The sequence below is a fragment of the Alosa sapidissima genome, chromosome 13, assembly GCF_018492685.1.
Source record: "Alosa sapidissima isolate fAloSap1 chromosome 13, fAloSap1.pri, whole genome shotgun sequence".
In the NCBI taxonomy this organism is placed as follows: domain Eukaryota; kingdom Metazoa; phylum Chordata; class Actinopteri; order Clupeiformes; family Clupeidae; genus Alosa; species Alosa sapidissima.
In genome coordinates, this window is record NC_055969.1 from 9,297,305 (window position 1) to 9,315,044 (window position 17,740).

Here is a 17,740-nt window from a genome sequence, read left to right on the forward strand (position 1 = left end):
GCCTAAGCCTAGGCTACTGAAACATTGAACTGTTGGACATGCACATTCAAAAGTTTAGAGAAGGCCACATTAGGTTCACAATCAAAAGTTTTAGTGGATTTTGGGTTCATCCTCAAATTTCACCCTAAAGCCTTTATATCCTTAACTTTTTGTGAGTAGCCTAGTGGAGAGAGACAGAGAGAGACCGATGGGGGTGGGATGAGGGGCTGTGCAGCTGCAAATTGGTTGAATTTCTGGTCAGCTATTGATTAATAATGTTAATATCCAGGCTAGCCTACTCATATCCATGCTCAGGCATATTCTGCTGACTGAGAAGGAAATGCATCAAGAGAAAGGAAAAGCCCACCCACCCACACCTGTGTTTCAATCTATCAGTTTGTTAATAAACGGTGAGAGCTGTTTGCTGTAAGCCTAGACAGGACACAAGGCCATGTGGAGTCAAACACCATGCTCTGAGAGTTGTTAGCTTTCTCCTTCAGGAAATAAAGTTGGTAATGCAAACCAGCTCACACACTCAAAAGTACACAATGCCATACAGGATGTGTTACAATTAAAGACAGCAGATATGGAGATTGATGAGATACTTCCATTAAAGTCAGCATGGGCATTGAGGAATGGCTTTTGTGAAGGATGGCTTACTGCCAATGTCTGAAAATTGTCTCCACTTGTATGTATTCTTCTTTAGTAATAATATAAGTGTTGCATGTTATCCCATTTTTACATTCTCTTCAGACTAATTATATTATACATAAATGTATAAACATTTCCCTTTCCATGTTCCTGGGGAAAAATTGATGTGATATACTATCATTCATGAAGCTAGCCATATACAAATACAATACAAGGTTTTAACAGGGAATTTCAAGTAAATCAAGTCTCATTTCAAAAACAGAAGACTTTGCAGCTGTAGCCATTGTAATCTGATTCAATGAAAAGTGTAAAACTCTTCAAAACCACATAATACCGATTAAGACACGTTTTACTATTTGAGTCTTTCAGCACACATGTGGTGAAAGCTGAAAATAAACCGAATGAGTATTGTTGATATGTACCGTTTAAATGCCATTTATGGCCATGTAAGAATTAAAGACTAACTTAAAGACTAACATTACATTACAACAACAGTCATCCTGCATATGACAGAGAAGTGAGATTGCTTTGCTATTTCAATGTTTTATGTAATTTAGAAAACATTTATGATATAATGCCCTTCATATTGCTTTAAAAAGTCCTCGTCTGGATGGGGCTGTGTAGTGTCCCAAGACATTGCCTGGTCTCATGTAGTCGTAAACACAACCATTAAAATGCAACCACACAATCCTTTGTCTAAATTCCATGACATTCTAAAAACACACTGCTGAATTGTTAAAATTATTTTATTCCCATTTGGCAGCAGAAGAGAGCAAATGAGAAGACAAGGCCTAGCAGCATTTTGTCTTTCTCTGGATAATTATGACACAGTCATTTCCCACAAAGACCTCTTGAGATCTGTCACTCCTTACAGTCAAACAATCCATCATGTCAAATAATCCAAAAATGTCATCATTCCATAGTCGAGCAGTCTTTCATAGCCCCCGGGAGATCAGTAAAGATCTGGTGAGATCTCGTCTTGGATCACATTCAGATCATGTTTTCGCTCTTTATCAGCTCTGTAATAATGTGTATGGTCTTCTCATCTGGGGAAAGAGCAAAGCATATCTATGCATTACAAGCATTAGAGATAAACTCACATATTTTATTTTAATTTATTTTTTAAAATACATGTCCCACATGCCTAGCCTAATCACACTGTAATCTCACAAATTTAGGTTGCAACCAGGCAGACAATACACACAGCTGACAATAATAGCTTTGATTTAAGCTATTGTGTGTATTGTCTGCCCACCACAGCCCTTACGAGTCCAAAAAGCAAATTAAATGTAAGGAATGTGACGTAAAGGACAAATAACAAACAAAAGGTGCCATGGTGCATTAGAGTACCTTCCAGGTTCATCTTGGGGTTTTGCAGTTTCTTCTCCAAGAGGGAGTCTATTAGACAGCGCAAGTGTTTGAAGATAACTCCGATTCTCACTGGGGCCTGTGAAATGGTTCACAGGAAATGTAAACTGACTATGTAAAATCACCAACCTCACCAACCAAACACCTCCATTAAAGCTACACCAAAGGCCTTTTCCTCTATTTATCCAGCACTGGCTTTGCAAATAACAATGTCCACAGACAAGGTAGAGTATGTTACGATTTTATGAAAGTATGATGCATTGCGAGATCAGAAGCAAGTCAAATTTGTAGTTTCTTATGTCTCATTCCATCGAACTACAGATCCGCAATCTAGCAAACTTACATAGTGTGGTTAAAGCCGATAGAGGGCCGCGAAGCGAATTTAGAAGTGCCGTTCACCCTGTTACGAGTTGATGAACCACTGAAACAATTCTGGAAACATTATTTTAAGGTACAAAAAACTCTTTTGTGTTGCTTTAATGCATTCACACTGCAACAGCCACAAATAACCACTTCATTAGATCATTAACTTCTACATTCATTCGTTCAATTCAGTTTTAAATGAGGTTAAATAACATAGAACAAAATTGTAGGTAAGGAAAAGTAATTGGGAATCTAACAATACACCATTTTCAATCAACCTGACATACAGTTAAGCACCACTAAAAGTGCAGAGGGGTGGCATGTGAGTGGGTTGGGAAAAGAACAAAAGAAAAGTACAGATCATATGGCAGTATGCATATGGCAATACTGCATGGAGCAGAACTATTTAAACTATAGTCTTAGGTCAGAGTTTGACAGAGTTCAAACTATTTGAATGGCATGAAAATGATTCACAAACCTGAAAGTGTATCCAGCTATCCACCGAGATAAGCCTCTCGCGATGCTGAACGGTGATGTCACCACCAAAGAGCAGCATGGGAAAGGGAGAGATGAGGGTGGTGTCTCGCAGAAACACCTTTGAGTACTTGACCTGAAAATAACACCAAAGAACAAAGACCTTTTTACTCTACTGTAAGTCAAGTCAACAGGCAGAAACACTTCCTGTACTCTGATCCAGCATATTGAATGCTGACATAACTTATAAGGAACAAACAAGGAAACAGATAATGGCATTCTGTAATTTACACTAAAAGAAGAAGAAAGTACGGTATTTATTATCCTACATAGTGCACATAAAATGCAATTGCATTCCATCATTATTTTTTAGTTAGTGTACTGGTAAAATCTATACCCATGTTGGAAACTATTGTTGTAAACATTGTAAATTACTGTGGATAAAGGCTGTTAAATTAATAAATGTAAACTTTAAAGTAAGATGACTTATTAGTGAAGGAAGATGCTGTTGTATATTTTAAGTGTACTCATTTATTTAGACAAAACGAAATCTTAATTGCTAAAAGAAAATGTAATCTGAATATATATGACAGCAACCCACCTTCTCCTGGTAGAGCAGCCAGCCGTGGGTCTGCAGGTTGCGGTTGACGGAGGAGGGGTGGACCAGAGCCTTCCCCTGCGGCGTCTCGGCCGAGCAGGCCACGCGATCCTCCATGTCCACAGAGGGCGTGTAGAGGATGCGGCCCACGCTGTCGTACAGGCCTGCGGTCAGCACAGCGTTCAGGAGCGAGACTTCTTTCCTGGACAGAGGCCCCTCGGATTTGTCCTGGGGACGCCCGCCGCGAGACTTAGAGGACCGAGAGAACCCGGCCTGCTCCACCATTCGCGTTAGCTCCTGTTTCACGTCCTAAAGGGATGGATGGGGAGGGAGAAGGGTCACATATGGCGGATAGCTACTGATGGACAAATGCTGGCCAAATGCTTGTGAAACTCAAGGCCGGTTTCCCCTACGTGGAGAACTACAATGGAGATTTCCACTGAAACAAGCTTTTAGTCTATGACTAGGCTTAATCCATGTAGGGCAATCTGGCCCTTTGAGCTCATGTTACACTTTGTTCTTGTAAACTCTTTGACCCTTTTACTCAGGCTCTTCAGTGGAAACTTTCAATAATACAGCACATTTCTTCTGGATCATGAGAAATACCTCAATGGTGATGAGGGCAGTGTGGTTCAGGAAGTGTTTTCTGCAATACGCCATGCCAGCTCGGGTTCCTTCACTGCATGCATTTTTCCATCTGAGAGAAAAAATCCATGACCAAAAAATGACATTAGACATAAAAAACAAAAAAGTATCAAAGCTCAAATGAGAATTCACAAAGCTGTACTCATAAAAAGCTGTGCAATTCTACAAGTTTGTTTATTTCTCTGTTTCTATTCTGTTTTCTTACCATGTACAATTAAGTACACTGTGTGCTCTACTTGGTAACTACTGAAGAAGTAATGTGACAAATGTTTCAGTAAATCTCTTTGGTAACTATTTTGTAACTAAAGACACTTGAATGCTGAATACATTTCAAAACCAGTTGATTTTTGGCAATGGAATCTGACAGTATACAGCCTTGTTGTTTCCTTAGATTATGGGAAAATATCTCATAACCTACATGGATAAATAGGCTAATTTCCGGTATGTTTATCTTCAGTAATCGTTTCTCACTGGAACTTACTTATTATGAATTACTACTAACTTTGCTTCTGACAAAATATTTACACGACTGCATACCCCAGGTATGCCTTGTACATGGTGAGGTGATCAGAGTTAGCAACTGCTAGTGTCGCTTTAGCCAGGTTAGCCTCCTCCTTTCTTCCCATGGGAGTAGCAAATGGTGACTTCTCGGTTATTGCTGCTGCTATTGTTGCCTGGAGGGTAGAAAAATAATATTTTTTTGTTCACTGTGCTTGGCAAAGTACGGTCATCCAAAACAAATACCTAAATCAGTAAATAAAGCTCCCAAAAAGTTACAGAGAAAATAATGTTACATATTGGAATATTGGAATATATACTGGAACTCACAATGGGTTCGAGGCAGCCCAAGATGGCGCCGAAGATGAGCATCTTGCCAATCTTGACGTTGACGGGCAGGGCAGCGAGGTGGTGACCCAGAGGGGTCAGCATGTGCTGCTCCGGGTGGCAGGCACCAATCTTTCTCAGGAGGCTCACAGCGTTACACACAGACTGCTGCTGAGGAGCGTCCAGGGCACGAGACAGGAAGTCCTCGGGTGACCCATACTCACACTTCTGCGAGGTTAAGGACGGAAGTGTGCATATTTTAGTACGTGCATTAGGCCCCCGGAAATGTGTGGTTGCGTGAAGGTGTCAATGTGCGTGTGATGTGTGTGAAGTGTGTGTGAAGTGTGTGTAGGTATGTGAGGCTCTGTAAAGACTGTAACTACAAACAAGCGGACAATACTATATATATCTATCCATCTCTGGATAACTTGATTTACTATTACTATTGTTTTACATCATTTCACAAGTTACAGAAACATTACCATGATATGAAGACACAGCTCTTCCAGAGGCACCCTCAGTATCTCAGGAATGGAATATTCCAGAAAGCCATTGAATCTGAGATTGAGAGCAAACCAACATCACAACAGAGGTATACACCAGTAATAATAACAGTTAGTAGTATGGAACACTATTACATCAGACAAAGAGTTACTGGTTGGTGGGTGGTGTCTTTTAGCTATAGTGATTGTAAACAGGTGTCTCAAACCTGTATTTGGTATATAGGCGGAAACAGAAGCCCTTGCGAACACGTCCTGCCCTTCCTTGCCTCTGGAGGGCGCTGGCCTTGCTCACAAAGGTCTCCACGAGAGAACTCATCTGGCTGCTCTCATGGTATCTGGAGAATGAAGAGATTAGTTTGTTTGTGAAATGTTTGATTTGTTTGTCCTATTTGGTAAACAAAATAGGAACTGAAGTTTACATTCCCAACTTAAATAATAAAAAAAAAAAAGTTGATCTTACTTGTTCTCCTTTGTTTTGCCAGTGTCAACCACAAACACTACATCTGGAATTGTGACTCCTGTCTCAGCAATGTTTGTAGACAGAACAATCTGTCCAAAAAAGGTGTTGTTAAACATGTCACACCAAAACCAGATAGTGAACAATAACACTAATACGAAACAAGCTGCAGTACCTTCCTCACTCCAGAAGGGGGAATTGTAAATGCTGCTGCTTGATCCTTAGAGGACAGTGTGGAGTGCAGGGCTACCAGCCTATACCTGTGGAATAATGTCATGAGGCAGTGAAACACATCAGACCCAGATATATACAACTTCACACGGTCACGCAAAAAAGGTGATGCTGTTCACAACTACAAACAACAGGATGTCAGAGCTGACACTATTCACTATATGGACAAAACACGCCTACACAGTGATGCACACAGTGCACAAAGCTACTGTAGGTCCAAACATGATTTTGGTACGGAAGAACAAACCATGGGTTCTCTACACCATTAAACACCTTTGGGATGCACTAGAACAGACAGTGTAAACCAGGCCTTCTTGCCCAACATCAGTGACTGAATGAAAGGGCAACAGTTCCTACAGAGCCTACAAAATGTTGGGGAAAGCCATCCCAGATGAGTGGAAGCTGTTATAGCTACACACAGGAGACCAATTATTGGATTTAGAATGGGATGTCATTGAAGTTTCTGTAGGTATAATGGCAGGCATTTGTCCATATAATGCATATAGTTAGAGAGAGCACAGATGGGTTTATATTTTGATGAATGTGTGTCTGTGTATAGCGTATGACAAAAAATTACCTGTCTTTGGCACGGAAGCGCTTGTCCGAGGACAGAAGATCATACAGCTGCTGGATGTGAGCGAGACCCGGCAAGAACACTAGGATGGCGCCGTCCACCTCTGTAAACTGAGGAGCCTTGTCTGCAGAGTAATTCATAATGTAGACTGAGCTTAAAAACAGTTTTGTCAAGATACATCCCTCCCTAGACATGGAAACCGTGTGCTGTATTTCATAATGCATGCTAATTTGCACTAACCTGCTACAGCAGAGATTTTTTAAATGAGAAAACCTAAATAACATACACTGCTTTCTTCACAGGCTGATAAACTCTCACTACAAGCGCTAAAATATAATGACCAAAATCATGCAATGGTAACGTTTTGATTTCAAACGAATTCTACTTAGACCCCATGATCAAGAGAATGCTCAACAGCAGCCTGACAATGATCTGTTGCCATTTCTCACCCAGGTAGGCCAGAAGGTCCATAATCAGGTCCATATTGATCTTGTAGGGGTTCATGTATTGCAGGGCATGGCGGGTGCGGTTACTGAAGTGGTCCAGGTCAGGGCCTAGAGTCCAGCCAGAACCAGAGTCCTTCGGAATCACCTCCTGAGAACAGCAGAGCACATACAGGCCTGTCTCACAGATCCAGTCTCGATGGACAGATGGAAGAGTATCCATTTCACTTCAGCAGAGGATATGTTGCGTCATGGGAGTGAGACCCGCTGTGGTGGGCTGGGAGACAAAGGACACACAATGGGAGACAAACCTGGTGCTGGAAGACCTTTCCTCCTTTCTGCGTGACACTGACACTGACTTCATCCTCGTCCTCCAGGAACCTCTGGCAGTAGTCCGAGTCCTGCTCCAGAACGTAGCCCGTCTCCTCCACAATATCCTCGAGGTGAAACACCTGGACACAACAACAGCACAATACGGAGAGAGGCCCCACTCAGAGTGTTGACATCATGAATAATGGACCAGTCACTCAGGCAAATAAACAATGTCTGCAGGGGATTGTTTTGAAAAGAACTATGAGTAAGATATCTTAGACTCTTATCTGAATAAAGAGTACTTTCAGACAGTGTATTATACGGTCAATTGAACGATGTCAGTGAACAAACATGAGACATGTAATTTTGCTCTGAGGCGCCATCATTGAGGTATGTCCCCAGACAAAAAAAACATTGTTTATCTTCAGGATTCATGTGTGTGTGTGTGTGTGTCCTGGCCCTCAGGGCTGGGCTTGCCTCGACAGGGAAGGTCCTGCCGGGGATGGTGATGATGGGGCAGCGGTTGAAGTAGCTGGCAAACTTATCGCAGTCCACCGTGGCACTCATCAGGATGAGCCGCAGGTCGGAGCGCTTCAGCACCAGGTCTTTTAGAATGGTCAGCAGGAAGTCCGACTGGACACTTCGCTCATGGACCTGCAGTGGTGGAGAGATAAAGAGGAGGGGGAGGCATGAAAAGTCTGCAACTGACACACGTTGACAAAAATATGTAGCAGACAGTGGTATAAAGTGTCAACCAGTGTACATTCAGGTCAATAACAAAAGAATGCATCATTTGAGAGTATGGATTTTTTTTATTTTCAATTATCCTCATCATAGTAGCTTGAATTTACCCTGGGGATCAATAAAGTATCTATCTATCTATCTATCTATCTATCTATCTATCTATCTATCTATCTAGCTCTAGAAGAATAATTCATTATTCTAGAACATGATACCATCAATGCTGTGACTAATGATGACTAACTATAGGTTGACCATGAAGATTTGGTGACTGGCCCTGACCTCGTCCACAATGATGTGCGTGATGGAGTTGAGGAGGCGGTCCTGCTGGAGCTTACGCAGCAGAACGCCAGTGGTGCAGTACAGCAGGCGGGTGGAGTCTCCGGAGCGGTTCTCCATCCGGATCTGATAGCCACAGATCGATGTCTAGAAACAAAGATCCTCAGTTTAAAACACAAACAAGAACAAAACAAGAACCAAAACATGGTCATACAAAACAGAACATAGTTTGATTCTATGTAATGTGGTTAGAACATGAATGAAAATATTTAAAAGGATAGAAGGAAACACAAGGATGGAAGACTCAAGGATAGACTAAGACAGCAACGTTAAAGAACCAAAGGTGGATAGATAGCGGGAGCAAGAAAGTTCTAGCATGGTACTTATCAGTAACATTGAAAATGAAGATCAATGCTCCAGCTACATTTCCCAGCTACATTTCCCCCCTAAATTTTCTTTGGAATCACTCATTTGTGATGGGATAACATGGTGAAAATGAATTTCATTGTGATACCATCCTAGCAACATGCACGATATAGTAAGAATGGTATCCAGGATGTTGCTAGGTGACGGTATCCAGGATGTTGCTAGGGTGAGGGTTGAAATGGAGCAGAAATCGAGGATTCCCAAATCCCATCCCAAACATGAACATCAGCCTGCTCACCCGTCCCCCCGGGCTGTCGTCGCTGCCCAGCTCCTGGTTGACGCGGCTGGCCAGGCTCATGGCCGAGATCCTGCGAGGCTGCGTCACCACCACGTTACAGCGCCTGCCCCCTCCCTGTCCCAGCAGCGCCTCCTCCAGGATGAACTGGGGCACCTGCGTGCTCTTCCCGCTGCCCGTCTCGCCGGCCACCACCAGCACGCGGTGCCGGCGCACCGCCTCCAGCAGCCGCTCGCGCTCCCGGAACACCGGCAGCTGCTCGCGGTCTCCCAGCAGCCTCTGGGCCAGCGGCGAGGCGCGCAGACGCTGCAGGAGAGCCCGGCCGGCCTCGTCCTCCTCCGCGTCCTTGCTCGTCGCCGCTTCCCTGCCGGGAGCATCTCCGTCGGCGTCCTCGCCGGCCAGGCTTTCCCAGGTGTCCTCGGGCTCGTCGGCGGAGCCAACGTCGGCGGGCTGCTCTGGGCTGGTCGGTGGGGAGGGCTGGCTGTTCTGCTGTTGCTGCTTGAGGCGGGTCAGCAGGCGGGCGATGAACTGGTCACGAGGCTTGTTGGCCGCCGTGCGGCTCTCCTCCTCCTGCTGCTGCTCGCTGTCCCGCCACTCCAGCCACACGTCGCGGTAGGTGGGCGGCAGTAGCTGGTGCACTGGCTGAGAACATGGAAAAATATAAAATGTGGAGATACTGTATATAAAATATAAAATACATAAAATGAAAATAAAATAGGACTGGATGAGGTCCATTATGTTGTAGCTCTCCACACAGGCACAATAACTAAGAACTCTGCCATACCTCATATTTATGGACTATTTTTATGGAGCATAGACTGCATCGGGGTCCTGCTTGCCCGGTCAGGACTTATTTTCTAATACTGACCAGCAGACTTTACATTATCCCTTACATAATATTGCTAGGAGATTTGGGCAACTTACCTGTCCTTTGATCAGATTATAGAGGGCCTGTGTGGCACCCAGGTGTTGAGCTTGCATGCTGTCCTCCGTCAGGATAGAAGTACAGACCTCCAGCACATCATCAGGTCTCCTTACACGCACACTGTTAAAACAGAGGAATGAAAGGTTTATGTTAACAGAGGATTTATCTTCCAAACGAGTTTAATCACTGCATCCCAATGGGTATATGTAATATGCTGATAAATAAAATTGTTGGTCATATTTTACAATAACACTAACAAAGCAGGCTTGACAAAATGATGATAGTACATACCGGCATTTCCAATATCTGCCTGCTTGAACTTTCTCAAAGGTTGGTGGCGGACTCTTGGGAAGATTTTTCCGAACCCAGTCAATCAAGAACTGTTTTGGAGACTTTCCAGTCCAGCTACGTGCCGTGTAGTCAAAGTTGCGGATATCTTTTGGCTCATTCTTCTTCACCTCTGTGAAAAATAAAGAACAAATCAGAACAGCTGTACAACTGTGCAACACTAATAAACAAGGTTGCTGTTAATGTAATTTGTTATGGCCTGAATACTAACAACATATTGGACTCAGATTTAATTCACAACAAATAGTAGCAGTCTCTTGGGTTTGACATTGGCATCATCTGGGCATTGAGACCTCAGTTCAGTGACTTTACATTATATAAATTCATTATATAAATTGTCCAGCTTGACCAGTAATCTCCAAACACATTTATCTAATCAGCTTAAGCTCACTTTTCTCGGTGGCAGGTGGCTTTTCAGCTTGCTTCTCAGCTTGCTCAAAAAGGTTAAAGTTGATGTCCTCCTTCCCTTCTGTTACAGGAGCAGGCTTCTTCTTATCCTCCTTGGGTGTGTCCACCACTTTAATAGCTGGGTTGAACATGGGGTGAGCTTCCAGAGGCTTCATTTCTGTTAAGTAGCACATGGCAACAGCTAACATTATATTGCTTAAGCATTAGCCTACAATGTAGGCCCCTACATCATCAAATCTACAGATGATCTACAGACCATCAATATATGCATGGAAGAGAGTATGTGATGTACATTACATCCATAAAGAAAACCCACATATGATCCACGTTCATTACAAACCTTGCTGGATGACCCTGATTCTGTCTTGGGCAGTCTTTTGTCCGGTTTTATCCTTCTTGGCCTTGGCTGCAGCAGCCATTTCTTTTGCGTCATACAACTGTGCGGTAAGCACCAGGTACCGGTCATTCTGCCAATCACAATGACATATATTAAGGTCAAATTAGAAGTAGAGATGGTAACTTCAACTGAAGAGAACCATCACAACGAGCCTTACGGGATCAAACTTCTCGTCCAGCTCAGGGTTGCGTACAGGACCGCCCGCCTCCTCCTCTTCTTCACTCTCTTCGCTTGACTGCTCGGCGTACCTCAGGATCCACTCCTTCAAATCTGCTTTGCTATCTCTAGCTGGAGCCTAGCAACATGAAAAACAACAATGGTGGATAGGAGGTTTTCAGTATCTTTACGGAAAGTGTAATTCCCTTACACATGGGGTAATGTACCTTTGTGTGATTTGTTTGACGAGGGCACCTACTGTATTTTTCTGTTGTTGAACTTCTTTGTTGGCCTCAGTTTTGGGAGCTTGGGGCTTATTGTCCTCTTTGGGGGGCTGGAACTTAGGCTTGGATTTATTGTTCTCTTCGTGCATCCTCTGACTAAAGCCTTCAGGGAGCTCCTCTGGTTGTGTGTGCAAGAAAAAGAGAAGGAGAGAGAGAGAGAGAGAGAGAGGAAAGAAGAGGTAGAAAGAATGATTACAACAAGGGAAAGAAATTATGTCTGATGTGAAAGAATTGGACATAACAGGACATACAAACATTTACACCAATATGTCGTTTGTACTTTACCATCTTTAAGGTTAAGACACAACCAGTCGAGTGCTGAATGAAGATCCCCTCCATACAGCATACTGCTCTTCATGGCCTCCTCGATATGTTCTGTCTTAAAATGGAACCTCTGTAGGGCTGTATACAAATCCTAGGAACAGAATTGTAAAATGGTTTACACTGAAGTTCACTCACACACACACACACACACACACACACACACACACACACACACACACACACACACACACACACACACACACACACACAAAGAAAGCAAGTAAACCCTGTAAGCAGAGGTCAAATTCACTCACCAGAAGTTTCTTGGTGGTGATTCGTCCAGATATTGGACCTCTGTCCCCATACTCCTGCCTATAGTCATTGATCAGTTTGATAACTTTTTTTTCCAGGTCTGGTTGGATGACAACCTTTGCAGCAGTAGGAAAGAACATTACATAAAGTTAAGCAAGTGTTAATGAATGGAGGCAATACAAAAGCCACAATGCCACAGAAGACAAGCAACAATGCATAGATGACCTTACTTTGAGAATGGACTTGTCAGATGCTACTCCACTGTCAACTTGGGGACTTGAGAGGCAATATGTCTTTGGTGCTGTAAAGAAGTTCAACGAGATGTGAAATGTCAAATGTATCTCCCCATACATGACAGCCAGTAAGTCAGTTGCCTATACCACACGATGACTTGCTGGATAAATTGTCAAAAAACGTCAGCGGAGAAGTGGTTTACCTTTAGGTTTGCTCTCGTTTGAAGCAGGTTTTATGTTCGTTTTGGAAGATTTCTTTCCCGCAGATGGGTCAGCTGCTCCATTAGTTGCAGAAGGGACTTTATTCACTGCAGCAGCTGAGGGGACTACTGGAGGACCAGCCGACTTCTTCTTCTTCCCACCCATATTTCAGCGATTTCGCTTGCCAAAACAACACACACAATAGGAACGTGGACACTCAGCAATTCTGCAATTCAAAGCAAAAAATGTCGACTTCTAGATACAAAACGTGGAACATCCATGTTTGCTGTCAAAATGCCAACAGAAGTTGACGGTCCAAGCTTGTTAGCTTGTCAGCTAACACGCTAACTTCGTGAGATGTAGAGCTAGGTCCAGATAACTTTATCAATGAAAAATCCGATGGAACACATTGAAATGAAACTACCACGTGCGATGACAAACTACCCTGTCAGACAACTTTAGCCAATACTGTTTTGGCTGCCTCATACACAAGCAAATCAAGGTAGTAGATGTGGTGCTAATGTCTGCGTTATCTGCACATATGTTGGCATCATAGGGTTGGCATCTGTAAATGAACTATTGGTGTTGCCGTAGCGGAAATGATTAACCGGAAAAAGAATTATGAAAATCGTGTCCGCTTGCCTCGCTGTGTAAACATGGCGGACGCCTTTGGAGACGATTTGTTCAGCGTGTTTGATGACGAGCAAACTAGTTCTTCTAAAGCTAAACCAACGCCACCGGCTGGGTATGTACAATTACGTATTTGGTTTTCGTAAGATATATATGAATTTATTGTTATTTGTTCTGTATTTGAGTAAATTGGTGATGTTTCGGTGTCATGCTTCAGCTGTGGGAGCCATCCAGCAGTAGCTAATGTTAGCTGTAATGCTAGCTATAATGGATTTACACTGTGTCCCACGTTAGCAAGCTAACGTGAGATTTGAACAGCCAGTTAGCTTGCTAACTAGCTAGTTAAATTGACATACATTTTGTGACCATTAAAACTTTAACCACTATATCTCCTGCCATTCCCTATATTTATCTCAATAACAGAAAAACTGCTGGTAAACATGGAAAAGGAAAGAAAGAGTCGCCCTCTATTACCAAGAGTAAACGAGAAGCTGACAATGATGGCACAGATGAAGTTGTCTTTGGGAAGAAGGCGAAGCTCGAAACCGTATCGCCAGAAGAAATCAAGTAATTATCTCCTTTTTCTTCCACACCCCTGATGTGCATTTGTTCAGCAGTGCAAAGGAGCCCCATTCAGCTGCTAATGTTTGTTTTGATCTGATCTGTGTAGCCTCGCAGACCTCATGCCTCAGGTAAAAGTGGAACCAGTGGAGACCGTTGAAGGCTGTACACATGAGGTAAGGGCTGAGAGTCTAGAGCTGGAAATGGTATTTTTTGCTCATACCTTCATGCGAACATACACTTCATTATCCCCTGTTTTCATTTGAGACGCAACAAAACATCCATTTTCCCACATTACAGGTCGCTCTACCAGCAAATGAAGACTACAAACAGTTGAAACCTCGAGTTGGGAAAGCGGCAAAAGTAGGCCCATCTAGTTCTCCCTCTTATTGCTAACAAATCGGGACTTTTGAAGTATTACCTCAGTGTATTGTGCACATTTATATGATGTGTGATAATACTATTATGTGAGTTGTTGAGTGCCACACTATGGATACAATGTATTGTTTTCTTCTGATTACAGCCATGTTTGCAAGTACAATATCAAGCCACCTGTGTTTCAATTGACAATATTTTCTTATTTGTACATAACTTGTTATTAATGATGTCAGGCTAAGATCCCAGCAGCATTAATCCAAACATGTTCATTCTTTGAATGCATCTTGCACTGTAAAGAATGAAAAATTTACACCCAGGTGAAGCCCTGTTTATATACCCAAAGGTCCTAATTCCCTAGTCAACCTCTTACCCTCTTCTGTCCATCAGGAGTACCCATTCATACTGGACCCCTTCCAGAGAGAAGCCATTCTGTGCATTGACAACAACCAGTCTGTTCTAGTGTCAGCCCACACATCTGCTGGAAAAACAGTGTGTGCAGAGTGAGTAGGAGACAAATTGACCTAATTTAGACCTTGAGTAAAAAAGTCTATATCGACGCTGTCTCATGAATAATACATATGTCCAAAACCATTACTTTTCATACAGTCATTCACTTGCTTGTGTGATAGTATTATTCCCATTTTACCAAATTTAAGTTTAAATGGCCATTTTTGTACAAGCTATGGTGGAAATACATGTTTTGTATATCGTTTAGAATGGCCAAATTGCATTACGTTCTTGCTAGCCTATGTATGCACTTAGATTTTCCTGATGTTGAATGTATCTTGCTGATATGTCTTGGTATAAAATATGAAAGGATCTTCCAATTACTTTCTGAACTGCACTTCATCCTACCTTTGCCTAGTTTAGTGTCCCTGCACTCTTCTTCTCTCCCACGTTGGCCTGCCTGCTAACCAGGCTACTCCCACATCTCATGCCTCCGAAAAAACATCTCCCTTCTTGAAGTTATTGTATCTGGAGTAAAGAAAACGCTGCATGCCTCCTTTTTTTAACCAAACGTTTATTTAGCATTGCAGAGGTTTCAAACAACGTCGTAGCTCTCCAAATTGCGTTGTTCGAAGTCCGTAACTTCAGGAAACTTTGGTAGCAGGCTTTGCGTGCTTCTGCAGTTAAGTTACTATGAACAATTCATGCGTGTTAAATAGATGATGTGATTAAACATATTTTCTTTGATCATTTACATACGCAAAGCTAACTGTAGGCGGGGAGACTGAACATTCTATTTGTAGTAAAAAGTCAAAATCATCAGAAGTGGAGATGCATTGTTTTTTTTTTTATCGGACAGCGATGATATGCTGTATGTTATTGAGACTGGTAGTGTAAAGAGATGGTTTGTTATTGTTGCAGAAAAAAAGATTGCTGAAGCATGCCATACGTTTTGCAAGCCTTCTAGGTGGTGAATGTACATAATACCTTAAGCTAAAGTGTATAGGACTTGTCACCCATGCCTGTATTTTTCTTTCTTAATAAGATATGCCATTGCCCTGGCCCTGAGGGAAAAGCAGAGAGTGATCTTCACCAGCCCCATCAAAGCCTTGAGTAATCAGAAGTACAGGGAGATGTACGAAGAGTTCCAGGACGTGGGACTGATGACCGGAGATGTCACCATCAACCCCACGGCCTCCTGCCTGGTTATGACTACTGAGGTAAGACTATAGCGTCACGATTTCCTCATGATTGTCTATGGCATGGGTTGCAACAGGCGGCCCGCGGGCCAAAACTGGCCCACTAGCAATATTCTTTGGGCCACCAGATTATTCTAGTAGTCCGATATTTTTTATTTATTTATTTATTTATTTTTCTTCTTCTGTCACTCGTCTGTTTATTTTACTGCGCAATTGATCAAGGAACTGCGGACCGACAGAAATAGAAAACAAAAGTTTCTTCAATTAAGAAGAAATATGCTAATTTGGTGTCGTCAAATATAGTCATACAATTATGTGGTACGCTTGTGGTATGAGCGTTCATTTAATGCATGACAAACTGAAACCAATCGATAACGGTAAAGCAAAGCTCCGCTTCAACCCGTTGGAAGGCTACGGGGTAACGACATTTAAACGAACAAAGCTGATTCTTGCAACTTCCATACAAACGGAGCAGAGACGGGATAATACACTGTCTAGCATTGAGTATTGTATAGTCAGATTTGAATATAACGTGGCCAAAATGGTGTGCCCTATGATCCCAAAGTCTGTCATGACCCGGGCTCAGGTCAAAGAAGTTTAAACTGATTATTGTCATTTTACCGTAGGCTACTGTTCATTTTGAACAGACATCAGTGTGTTTACTTGGAAAGAGTACTGTATATTTCCAATATCGATATTGTAATTCCATTGTAAGTTTGGTCTTAAATTTAATTTAGAAGTGGTATTAAAATGTCTCAAAAAGTCTTGTTTATACCTGTAGACCCATCTTTTGGTGTTCGCCTCAGCTTGCTTGGAACCTTGACAGAGGTGATGCCAAAAATAGTTCCAAGTGGTACCAGTTTTTTTTCTAATGGAAAATGAAAATAAACAAGTAGTTGAATCGAGTTGAGCAGGAACCATTCAGTGGAAAACTGGCATTAGGCTTTAGAAAGGGGTAGGTGGCGTTGTAGATGTGTTGTCCCGTGTAGTTGTACATTTTCTTTGAGTTGATTGATGATGCTCTTTCAGATTTTGCGGAGTATGCTGTACAGAGGTTCAGAGGTGATGCGAGAGGTGGCCTGGGTCGTGTTTGATGAGATCCACTACATGAGGGACTCCGGTAGGTCACTTTATCTCTGATCCATACATAAATAAAAGAAATGTTTTAACTGTTGTGGAGAGACAGTAGCATTTTTAGCTGTTTGAAGCGTTGCTGAGTTTGCATGTGTTTGCTGCAGAGCGTGGAGTGGTATGGGAGGAGACGATCATCCTGCTGCCAGACAACGTGCACTACGTCTTCCTCTCTGCCACCATCCCCAACGCCAGACAGTTTGCAGAGTGGATCTGTCACCTCCATAAACAGGTGTGTGTAGTGTGTATTTATGTTGACTCATTAAGCGCTTATTATTATTATTATTATTATTATTTTTTAAACCATTCTCATTGTTGCTTGCTGATGTATTTATTTTGTGTGGTGCAATGAAAACAGTGTATAGACCCTTTCAAGAATAAAAACAAAAACAATGCTTGAACATTCTATTTGGTTCCCGATCTACTTCCTCTGCTTTAAGATAACATATGGAATGTTAAAAAGGAAGTCTTGTGGGGCCAACTATGATGCTGATAATGGAACTCTCTTGAAAGGGTCTATTAAGGTTTTGCACCTCCGTTCTAATGTTACGTCACCGTTTGTTTACAACTAGAGTGGTAGGCAAGAATGGTAGGCAAGGCACTGCAGAGTGGTAGGCAAGCCTACAACAGTCGGGTTGCATAGGCTACACATAGTTACAAATAGCTTCAAAATTGAAATTTTAATATCAAATATTGACCAGGATGCCGACCACTTGTGTAGGCCCTAACAGTTGGTTTTACAATAAGAAGCAAAAAGGCGAC

At 42.4% G+C, this 17,740-nt stretch overlaps 2 protein-coding genes across 2 annotated transcripts in view; one reads left to right on the top strand and one right to left on the bottom strand.

Moving 5' to 3' along the window:
* Positions 1-1,360: 1,360 nt before the first annotated feature.
* On the bottom strand, positions 1,361-13,191 carry dhx29 (DEAH (Asp-Glu-Ala-His) box polypeptide 29). Its single transcript, XM_042059926.1, has 27 exons — positions 12,635-13,191; positions 12,429-12,499; positions 12,201-12,314; positions 11,908-12,037; positions 11,598-11,740; positions 11,340-11,477; positions 11,126-11,252; positions 10,769-10,942; positions 10,321-10,489; positions 10,029-10,149; positions 9,108-9,746; positions 8,447-8,590; positions 7,901-8,077; positions 7,423-7,563; positions 7,118-7,262; positions 6,672-6,792; positions 6,039-6,123; positions 5,867-5,955; positions 5,613-5,741; positions 5,386-5,461; positions 4,907-5,131; positions 4,616-4,752; positions 4,040-4,130; positions 3,437-3,742; positions 2,840-2,971; positions 1,981-2,077; positions 1,361-1,676 (listed from the first exon to the last, which is right to left on the bottom strand). Exons 1-27 carry the CDS (start codon positions 12,795-12,797, stop codon positions 1,621-1,623), a joined length of 4,140 nt encoding a protein of 1,379 aa, XP_041915860.1. The 5' UTR covers positions 12,798-13,191; the 3' UTR covers positions 1,361-1,620.
* Positions 13,192-13,246: 55 nt separating this feature from the next.
* Positions 13,247-17,740, top strand: part of mtrex (Mtr4 exosome RNA helicase) — a 37,190-nt gene continuing 32,696 nt past the window's right edge. Inside the window, 8 exon segments of the mRNA XM_042058585.1 lie at positions 13,247-13,377; positions 13,686-13,829; positions 13,933-13,999; positions 14,124-14,186; positions 14,589-14,701; positions 15,694-15,868; positions 16,877-16,967; positions 17,086-17,210. Coding sequence (XP_041914519.1) covers positions 13,289-13,377; positions 13,686-13,829; positions 13,933-13,999; positions 14,124-14,186; positions 14,589-14,701; positions 15,694-15,868; positions 16,877-16,967; positions 17,086-17,210 — 867 coding nt within the window. The 5' untranslated portion in view covers positions 13,247-13,288.